The sequence below is a fragment of the Podarcis cretensis genome (genome assembly GCF_951804945.1).
Source record: "Podarcis cretensis genome assembly, chromosome: 5".
Classification (NCBI taxonomy): domain Eukaryota; kingdom Metazoa; phylum Chordata; class Lepidosauria; order Squamata; family Lacertidae; genus Podarcis; species Podarcis cretensis.
Window position 1 is genome coordinate 23,847,309 of NC_137174.1, and position 11,254 is coordinate 23,858,562.

An 11,254-nucleotide genomic window follows, 5' to 3' on the forward strand; every position below is an offset into this window, starting at 1 on the left:
ACTGAAGAGAAAGTTTCCAAATTCCTCTTAGCCACAGTGCCGGAGGAAGAAAGGGGACCTACTTGCATATGTTGGTTCACATCATGCTAAATTATGGTTTAGCATGACAACCAAATGCAGCCAATTATTTTTTAAAAAAAGCATAGTGTTTTTCCGCCTTACCTTCAAATCACGGGAGCTGGTGAACTTCTTAAGCAGTGAAGTCTGGATTAATTCCCATCGACTCCCAGCAGTTCTTTCACCATTCTTAAGAAAGAAAATAATATTTAAGATTCAGCTTAGAAAATTATATTCAGGCTCACAACTAACAGGAAAATAATAATGAATTGGAATAGAATGATTGCCTACTTGGTAATTGTGTCACAATTATGGAGGAAAAGAGGAGAGATCTATTGGTTCAGCTTTAGAATTCACATAAACTGAAATTTGATACGGTAGCCAACAATTATTTTCGTTAACTAGTGGGTATACTATAGATGCACTTCTTAGCGCATGCAATGTGTCTTACCCTTTGGCCTAAGCAAATACAGCCTGCTGCTCACAGAGAATACAGGATGAAGACTTACAGGGCAAAAGGAATACCTCCCCTAAAAGCCTGACTCTCTCAAAGGCTCTTTCCAAAAATTAAGACTGCGCTCATCTCTCTAGGAGCAGTACATAATTAAGACTCCCACTTTGCAAAATGTAGCCCTTGTTTTCCCCTCAACTCCAACTTAGCAGCAATTCACAATTAATATTGTCTCACACAGACCTTTCCAACTTTCCTGCCATAGGAAGATTCATAGAATCGTAGAGTTGGAAGGGATACCAAGGGTCATCTAGTCCAGCCCCCTGCAATGCAGGAATATCTGCTAAAGCATCCATGACAGATGCCCATCTAACCTCTGCTTAAAATCCTCCAAGGAAGAGTCCACAACCTCCTATGGGAAACTGTTCCATGGCTGAACAGCTCTTACTGTTCTTCATTCTTTACACCAGGGGTAGGCACCCTAAGACCCAGGGGCCGGATGTGGCTCAATCACCTTCTCAATCCGGCACGCGGATGGTCTGGGAATCAGTGTGTTCCCCTGCTTTACACATATCCCGCAACACAAAGCTTTATTTATTTCGAGAAACAATACAATATGTTTCCATGGCTAAAAAAGACAAGTAGTGAATACCATCCTTTTTCCCACAAAACATAAAAGAAAGTCTACTCCAGGTTTTTCTGCTGAAGACCCTTTCCTATAGTAGCTACAGATAGCTTTTTTTCTTCAATCAACCTTGGAAGAACAATGCTGAAGGGATTGGGGGGAAAATGTCTAATTTCATCCCTCCTCCAGAGGAAAAATTGAGGCCAGTTACAAGTGGACTCTGGTACCTGAAGAGGGGCTGAGGGACTGGCGTTTGATTCTGGTAAGGTGGGGGCAAAGAGGAGAGCTGCAGACATAGGTAAGCACAGAAGCAAGAACAAGGACTGAGGAAAATAAAATGCTGTAGCTAGTTCCCATTCAGTCAGTGAATCAGATGACTATGGGGAGATGTGGCAGAATTAGTGATTCAGCAGCAGAGGTTGATCCAACATGATAGTTTAGCTACTAATAGGGAAAATGCCAGCATGTTTAAACAAACAAAAACAAGGGGGGGGGGATCAGGAAAGGAAACTACACACTAATTATAGCGTTAAATTATTGGTCACCATGGTATCAATGTTTGCAAACTCTTGAAACGCTTGGCTTTCACACATTTTTTCTGAAAGCTGTACAAGAACACTCAAGTTGGCTCTAAAGTAAGGTAAGATGACTCTTCCAAAGGTCAGGTATATCAAACAACTCAGTATTCAGCATTTTTTAGTCTTTGTGGGCTCTAGAAAAATAAACTGTATATACAGCAGAATGACAACAAGGGCCTTCCATACAGCAAAATAGTATGATTATATGGTGTCTTTGTCTTTATGCTTAGTGAAGTCATTTAGCAGCGGATTCAGGAAGGACAAAAAGGAAGTACTTCTTCACATGCCACATAACTAATCAAGGACTTCACTATCAACAAAACGTGGAGATTTCCAGTAGCTTAATCAAATTAATGGGGAACCGTCCACTATATAGACTAGGGACGCAGGTGGCGCTGTGGGTTAAAGCCTCAGGTCGGCGGTTCGAATCCCTGCGGCGGGGTGCGCTCCCGCTGCTCGGTCCCAGCGCCTGCCAACCTAGCAGTTCGAAAGCACCTCCAGGTGCAAGTAGATAAATAGGGACCGCTTACCAGCGGGAAGGTAAACGGCGTTTCCGTGTGCGGCTCTGGCTCGCCAGAGCAGCGATGTCACGCTGGCCACGTGACCCGGAAGTGTCTCCGGACAGCGCTGGCCCCTGGCCTCTTAAGTGAGATGGGCGCACAACCCCAGAGTCTGTCAAGACTGGCCCGTACGGGCAGGGGTACCTTTACCTTTACCTTTACCACTATATACAGAAGCAAGTTTGCTGAATATCATACACTAGCGACAAAGGGGGAGAATCAATCTCATGTCCTGCTTTTCGGAGGAATCAAACTGGCCACTGACACAAAGAGAACACTAGATAGACTACATGACTCATAAAAGCAACGCATATGCTTTTGAAATCTTCCACTGCTCTGTCTGTAATGTTCTATGAACCTCTGCAAATCCTTTCTACGCTGTAAAATCAACTGCTGTGAACCTTTGGGATGGGAAGCTATACTTTAAAAAAATGAAAAGTAAGCGTGGAATTACAAAAACCAATAATATCACCCACCTCAAATTCTACCATAAGCCCAAGTACTGAATAAACAGCTTCTAATATTTAGATATACTTATTTGGCTCAAAGTTTATTCATTTGTTGCCCTGCTGAAATAGAATAGCTTGGAACCATGGATTTTTGTAGCCCATGAAAATATACTGGCATGCACATACTGTGTTAACTTTCTCAATGCAAGCCACAGTAGCAAGAAGTAAGGGTCATTTATGGCAACTTTATCTTCACTCATAATACAAACACTTTATCAGTGCTAAGCAATCATATTTAAAAGTAGCAGGCAGGAAAATGAGCTGTCATTCTGTCACACAATAATCTGGATTCATACACTAAATGTAGTGCAATACATCACATGCATTAGAATAGTTATCAAACTTGAACAAATCATCTAAAGCCACAATAATTTATGATTATGAATTTAGAGCGTATCTAAGAAACTTGGTGGAGTTTTTAGCCTGACAAAAGTTTTATCGCTCAAATTTTTAGCATGCCTCACCTCATCTTCTACAGGATATAAATTTTGTTCTGAACAAGGCATCTTAACATGCTTATTGTCCCACAAATCCTTATAATGTGTTGGGAAAGGTTTAGGCACTTCTCCTTCCTTCAAAAGATCTACCTGCAACAGAGAAAATATGTAAGGAGCACTGTATTAAATCTTACAAAAAGGAAGAAATTACCTGTGATCTTATCTGCAAGTACAATGCACATTAAAACTTAAAATATAAATACATATCCAAAAATGCACAGGCAATAATGTCCAGTCTATGCAATATGCAAGAATTTGCATTACACCAAAATAAACATATTCAATACTATGCAAAAGTACAGTGGTACCTTGGTTCTTGAACTTAATCCGTTCCGGGAGTCCATTCTACTCCCGAAACCGTTTGAAAACCAAGGCACAACTTCCGATTGGCTGCAGGAGCTTCCTGCACTCAAGCAGAAGCTGCATCGGATGTTCAGCTTCTGAAAAACGTTTGCAAACCATAACACTTATTTCCGGGTTTGTGGCATTCGGGAGCCGATTTGTTCGACGACTAAGCCGTTAGAGAACCAAGGTACCACTGTAGGTAGTTCTAACTTAGGCTGCAATGCTATGCAGAGCTACTTAACAAACAGCTCTCCCTCTAGAAGAACAAAGAGGCAATTTTGAGCTAAGTTACAGGTGAAAACGTGTTTAAGTGCCTGCCCTCCACACTTCTGTGATCTCACTCATCCCTTCCTGAAGATGGCAACAGGGCATGAACATTTACACCTGTGTGCAACAGGTAGTTAGCCCCTAAATGCTGCTCTTCTGAATTCTAGGGTCTACTATTCTCAAGGCATGGCAATCTAAAGACCTCCACAACCTGCTGAATCAATACTTAATCCAGACTTTATGAAGAGAACAATAACTGTCTAGTTTTAATTTACAAAGGAAGCTTTGTTGGTAAAGCAGCTTGGATTTTCATACTCTGATTGTCACTGTATGATTGCCAGATGGCCTCAAATGTGGCAGACGAGTCCCACACATTGGCATTCTTCTCATCTCTTCAATTGGTGTCCCAAACCATTTTTTATTAGTTGGAAGTGGAGGAGGAGTATATTTAGCAATCTTCCTTCCTGGTCGAGGCGGCTTTAATTCACATTGTTCATTCCTGCCATTAAAATGAAAGTTAAATTATCATCTTAAGCATGCCTTTTTCGCTGAACAGAGACTCTCGGTGTCAAACATATGGGTTTTTTTCTCTAGATGTCTTACTAACATTCAAAAACAGTAATGCAGTATGTTTGCATCATGTAAACTAGCATGATGCTTTTTATCTAACAGAAATAATTTCATTCTCTCCAAAATATAAACAGAGGAACTATTATTACACAGTGGCGCCCTCCCTGTGGAACGCCCTCCCACCAGATGTCAAAGAGAACAACAACTACCAGACTTTTAGAAGACATCTGAAGGCAGCCAGCCCTGTTTAGGGATGCTTTTAATGTTTGATGTATCATAGTATTTTAATATTCTTTTGGAAGCCGCCCAGAGTGGCTGGGGAGGCCCAGCCAGATGGGCGGGGCATAAATAATAAATTATTATTATTATAATAAATATAATATTCTCAGAGGCACTTATGCTCACCCCCTCCATAAAAATCCTTGTATTTTGGAGGGAGGGGAAGCAAAATTTACACTGCCACACACACACACACACACACACACACACACACAGGCTGAGCATATGAACATGCATATTATCCAGTAATGCATCATTTGGTAATACATTTCTTCTTGTCACATGACATGCAGCTCACAATTGCATGAGTGAACCACCTTTCTTGAAAAGTACTGTGTTTGAGGTGATATCAAGTAATAGGAAACAGCTATGATGTTTAATAACATTTATAATGTTTAATCTATGATGACTATTTCACATATCCAAGTCATCACTTGAAGTTTTTTTTTAAAGAAAATTAGTGTTGAGTGGTGGGTAAGGGGATTTGCTGTACATTCAAAATGCTCACCTGCTGTCCTAAAACAATGGACACATGATAAACTCAAGTGAGCATATTCAGTTAATCGTGGGAGATGTTTGCAGGATACACAAAATTTATTCATTTATGAAAATAATTTATATACAGCTCTTCAGCAGGTAGCTCCCAAAGCAGCTAACGATTTCACACACACACACACACACACACACACACACACACCCCATAATGAAACAAATTAGCTCAGTTGGTTAAAGCAGTGTTTCCCAACCTTGGGCCTCCAGCTGTTTTGGGACTACAACTCCCATCATCCCTAGCTAGCAAGACCAGTGGTCAGGGATGATGGGAATTGTAGTTAAAAAACAGCTGGAGGCCCAAGGTTGGGAAACACTGGGTTAAAGCATGGTGCTGATAACGCCAAATTTGTGTGTTCAATCCCCATATTGACAGGCTGCATATTCTTGCATTGCAGAGAGTTTGACTAGATAATCCTCAAGGTCCCTTCCAACTCTATGATTATTAACAATAATAGAATATCAATAAAAACCAGCAAAAGGGCGAAACATTCCATTCATGTGGAAATAGACAATCCTTTAGATACCCTAGTCACAAGCAATTTAGAGCTTTAAATGTAAGCACCAACACTTTCACATGCATCAAAATGAAACTGTTTAGGACCTGCTGAGATACTATGATCCCTGTAGTCCAGTGGTGGGAAATCTCCTGATCACAGGTCTAATTAGGCATGGCAGGAGCCCTAGTTTGGCCTACGGAGCCATTTTCTTCCAAGTCACTCCAACCCGTCCTACACCTGTCATCCTATAAGACAGATGCAAGGCAGGAAAGGATATGACTCCTGCCGTAAGTGGGATTTGCAGGCACCACCAACCAGCAGATTGGTGATGCATGCAAAACCCTGTACCTTTGCCTATATGGTTTGATTTCAAACTATACAAGCAAAGGAAAACCTTCCAGCTGATAGCATTGCTTCTGGTGATTGTCAGGTGGGTGGCCCCTTGCACTTGTCAAAATGACCCAAGGTGGGTAGAAGTCTGGATGATCCAATTTACCACCTCTGCTACAGCTGGTTCCATTTAGGCTCACAACTGTATTTTAAACAAACTGAAGTTTCTGATCAATCCTCAAAGGCATCCCACAAAGAAGGCCTTAAGGTAGTCTAACCTGGAAGTTACCACAGCAGTTATATCTGTCCAGGAGGAGTTGTGGTTGCTGCACAAGCCTTAGCTTATGCAATAGCTCATGTTAAAGTAACACTGAATTAGACAATTTTTTATGTCTGTTTTCGTAGATGTAAAGTTTTACTATATAGACAAGAATGAAATTCTAACTGCAGTGCTACTTGAGTGCAATAGTGTGGAAAGAAGAAGGGGAGACAGATTACCTTTTCTCCTCTGTCCTGGGAACCCTCATGAAATGGGAAGTAATTTTAGAGTCCTTCCTCCCACAATGTTTGGCACCTTTGCATTCTGATGACACAGCTAGTGATATCCCAGGTGATTCAGTGGGCGTTTCACCCTGTTTGACTTGATTATCCATCCCTTCCAAGTGGAGATTAAATCGAGCACCTTCACCTCTCCGGGATTGTGACTTTCTTGAATCCAGGTCAGCATCTGCCTTTCGAAACCGTGAGGATTTGTTTGGTGCTTTTGGCACATCAATGTCTTCTCGGTCCTCAAGAAGTGGACTGGTTTCTTCATCAGCCTCTGAGCCCTGACAGCTGTTTTTGGAATTATCTACATCCATTGGTGAGTCAGGTTCACTCTCTTTCTCAAAAGAAGGAGATTCCCCCCAGCATCCTTGATCTCTTTTCTGAGTGGCATACAAATCAGGTGAGCAAGCATCACAGCCTGCATCTGAAAGTGGGCTCTCAGGCACTACATCCACCTCCTCTGACTCAACAGCTATGCAAGTTACATGCTCAGAGTTGTAGTTCTTAAACGGCTGCAAATTTTGCAAAGTTGCTTGCCTTTCCGGATCATAGTCTTTTGATGGCTGTTTTATATTTGCTACCTTCACAGGGCTGCCTGATGAAAGTTTCCTATGAGTACAGTTTTCCTGATTTTCATTACAACCCCGGTGGGCCTGACTGCCAGTTTTATGTGTTTGATTAGCATTAGCATTTTTCAACTGGTCTCCAGTTTGGATTCCTTTCAAAGACTCTGCTTCTGAAAGCTGATCCCTACCTAGCTGCTCGGCTTCCCAATTACGCAGGGCGGCAGTCTGAGGCAAGGCCACATGCTTGGTATTCATTTCCACAGGTAATCTGGAACAGCCCTGCTGAAGAACATCCTCAGCATTTTTCACTTCGTGTTCAAAAACATTGTCTTGTTTTACAAATGTCATTTTCGGCTCTGCTTCTGCGCTGCAAGTTTTGGTTTGTGAGCTGTAAAAAGAAAAACAACACAAATACAAATAAAATGTTGACCCATAACCAAAGGTAAAACTGATGTTTATCTTCCCACAAATTAAGGCTATAGTAATGCTTCACTATTTTAATAAAGTTGTTGCAATTCTTTGAGTCCAAGGCCATTTTCTTCAGTAGTTGCCACACCACCTTCTTTAAGGTATCAGGCATTCCCTGTGCCCAGGGCCCACCGGCTCAACACACCCAGTTAAATTTCAGCAGCCATCAGAGGCAGGGCTCAAAAGAGCAAGTTCATGCATTGGGAACCTCAAGACTTGATAATGCAATGCATTCAATGTGGGGCTACCCTTGCTGGAAGCTGCAGCTGGAGCAAAATGCTGCGGCTAATAATAATTTATTACTTATACCCTGCCCACCTGGCTGGGTTTCCCCAGTCATTCTGCGTGGCTCCCAACAGAATTAATAATAATAATAAGCAATTAAACATCAGACATTAAAAGCTTCCCTAAACAGGGCTGTCTTCAGATGTCTTCTAAAAGATAGATAGTTGTTTATTTCCTTGACAGGGCGGGCGCCTCTACCGAGAAGGCCCTCTGCGTGGTTCCCTGTAACCTCACTTCTTGCAGTGAGGGAACCGCCAGAAGACCCTCGGAACTGAACCTCAGTGTCCGGGCTGAATGATGGGGGTGGAGACGCAGTAAGTGTAGAATGAACAGAAGCACCAGGCATATTTTGATTATGATTCCTTTTCTCTCATTTTGTTACATTCTGGATAAATAAATCACCTCTGTGTTCTGTTTTTACCTTTTTGACTCCACTGTTTTGGGTCCTTTATTCTCCATCCAAGAGGTAATCCTCCTTTGTTTGTAAACTAGAGGGGGAAAAGAAGAACCACAGTACAATATATTGCAACAACCAGCTTCCTATTTTAAAACCAAAAGAGATACAATATTATATTTTATAATTGTCTTGGCATCTGAATTTTCTGCAAACTCCAAACTTGTTTCATGGTACTTTAGCTAACTCTGGTAAGTCAGTGAGGCATGCTCAAAAGGCAGCTGCAGCCAATCATAGCTTCCTGACAAGCATATCTGTATGATATGATAACAATAGGTTATCCGAGTAATCAAATTACCGGTACTAATACCACCAGTTATTTAATAAAAATGTGCACTAGAAATGGCATTTATTGGGTCATCTCTTCTCCAATTCTGTTCATGCTTTATTCGATGAAAGTAAAGCAAATTCAGAACTATTAAATCAGATGCTATTTTCAGGTTATTACTAAACAGAAAGTTGGATGAATTTATATGTACAATCAAATAGTTTGTACTATTTGAATTATTCAAAAATAAAACTGTCCAAAATTGATACAATGAAAGAGAGAAGACCAGTGTATTTGAAACAATGCCTTGAGAAACTGTTGTGCTAAGAAAAGCTAAAAAGAGCACTGCAAATCAAGAGATTTCTTCAGTAACAGAAACTCCAATTCTGCTTTAAAAGGAAGCTCCACTCAAATTCTTTCGGACTCACGCCTTACGCACCCAAATGTGTATAATTCTGACACCTTCACTACACTGTATGGATTCCATGAAATATGTATGCCTTTGCCCATGAAAGCTCATGCCATAATAACTGGGTCAGTTTTTCAAGTGCCACAAGACACTTATGCCACTGTATACCAACAATGTATCCCTTCTCAGGCTGAGAATTTTTATTCACAACTTTGAGTTTTACCAAGCAACTTTCTTTGTACAGTGGTACCTCGAGTTAAGTACTTAATTCGTTCCGGAGGTCCGTTCTTAACCTGAAACTGTTCCTAACCTGAAGCACCACTTTAGCTAATGGGGCCTCCTGCTGCCAGAGCACGATTTCTGTTCTCATCCTGAAGCCAAGTTCTTAACCCGAGGTAATATTTCTGGGTTAGTAAAGTCTGTAACCTGAAGCATATGTAACCTGAAGCGTTTGTAACCCGGGGTACCACTGTAGTAGATAGTTCCTATCTTTCATCAATCTTGATCAAATAATAATTATCTTAATACATTCTGGCCTTCCTAAACACACATTACCAGGGCCTCAACAACTAATCTAAGATGCTAAAACAATCAAATTCAGAAGCATGCCCTTTGTTCCAAGTACTCATAAGAGTTGCAGAACAACATTATATAGAACTGTGATGCCAATAAATTGACTAGTCAAATACTGTTGTCAGTTAATTCTTGTCAAATGAACACCAAAGCCAAGAATGGTCTTATATGGCTTCCCTTTTAATTGCAGCATATTCTGTAAAGCAGAAGTGACCACTCTTCTTAGATGGAGCCACTGTCTTGTCAAACTATGACATTATAAAAGCAGGACAATGATTTTCAGTTTTTAAAGGTAATGTGACAAAAGCATCAGAACTTATATTAAGTTACTGCAAGTGACTATGCCGAATCTGTCTACTTTACAGCCCAATCCTACGCATGCTGAGTAAGAAACGAATATCGCTTTATTCAGTGGGCCCGTTTCCATCAACTGGTAGAGCACAAGACTCTTAAATCCCAGGCCCATGGGTTCGAGTCCCATGCCGGGCAAAAGATTCTGGCATTGCAGGGGGTGAGCTAGATGACCCTTAGGTTCTCTTCCAAGTTACAGTACATCTTGTGGACCACAGCCTCAAACCCAAGCGTGATCCTGACATAAACGGCTTGGAAGGGCCGCAACCTTTCTCCCAAGCAGAGCACAGGGATCAAGGCTGGCACCGTAAACCCAAAAGCTCTTGGCTTTTGGGTGGAGAGCATGAGGGCGGCTGTGGCATTGGAACCCCATGCAACTGATGTGCGGGAAATGGAAATGCACACACCCCTTTGCCCACCCCAGCAAACCAGGTAAGAAAAGCAAGCGACTAAGAATGGCCTTTCCCCCCTTCTTTTTGTAGAGAAAGGATCCCCACGGCGATGCAAACCTTTGTTCCCCACTGTGACTGCGGGGCTGGCTTTGCTGCTGCTGGACCTTTGCTCCCTGCTGAAGGGAAGAGGCGGCTGCCACTGGGTCACTTTCCTCTTCCAGGAAGGGGGCTGCGCTTCTTCTTCCGAGCCGCTGCTGCTGCTGCTGCTGCTGACGCCGACGGCAGAGGGGGCGAGCGGGGGGTCCGACCTGATCCTTTTCCTGGGGGCGTCAGACCCCGCACTCATGCTTGGGGGGAGCAGCACCCGCCCTCCGACCCTCCTCCGCTCGCCTCACACGCCCCGGTGGAAGTGGGGGACGACGACGACAGGGTCACCACCGGGGGGAAAGCGGGCCCGGGGGCGGCGAAGGGGCTCCGTGAGGGGGAAAGGCGACGGGGAAAGTTCCCTTCCACATTCTCCCGGCTGAGGGGAGCGAGGCGGGCACCGTTGTGAGGACTTCTTATGCCGCTCGAGGCTCCGCACCGCTTCTCTCCGTCAACCCCCCACGACCCCCCGCCTCTCTCGGACACGCTCCCCAAGCTGAGGGAACCAGCCTTCGTCGACGGCCTCCCTCCCCGCCCGCCGCTTCCCGTTTCCCGGCCGAGCCGGAAAGCAAGAGAGCGCCGCCGTCGTAAAGCGGAACTAGAGACGCACGCGAAGCAGCCTGGCGCGCCGGCGTCGCGGAGTCGCTTTACGTCAACCGCGGCCTTGGCGCTGAGGAGGTC

General features: G+C 43.2%; 1 protein-coding gene across 1 annotated transcript in view; it reads right to left on the reverse strand.

The window, feature by feature from the left end:
• The window catches only part of PARG (poly(ADP-ribose) glycohydrolase), a 76,795-nt gene extending 65,695 nt beyond the window's left edge, over window positions 1–11,100 (reverse strand). Inside the window, exons 1-6 of the mRNA XM_079975609.1 lie at window positions 10,547–11,100; window positions 8,404–8,470; window positions 6,616–7,617; window positions 4,205–4,388; window positions 3,245–3,367; window positions 163–246 (exon numbers count right to left, since the gene is read on the reverse strand). Coding sequence (XP_079831735.1) covers window positions 163–246; window positions 3,245–3,367; window positions 4,205–4,388; window positions 6,616–7,617; window positions 8,404–8,470; window positions 10,547–10,775 — 1,689 coding nt within the window. The 5' untranslated portion in view covers window positions 10,776–11,100. The remainder of the gene's footprint in view (window positions 1–162; window positions 247–3,244; window positions 3,368–4,204; window positions 4,389–6,615; window positions 7,618–8,403; window positions 8,471–10,546) is intronic.
• Between the last annotated feature and the right edge of the window lie 154 nt (window positions 11,101–11,254).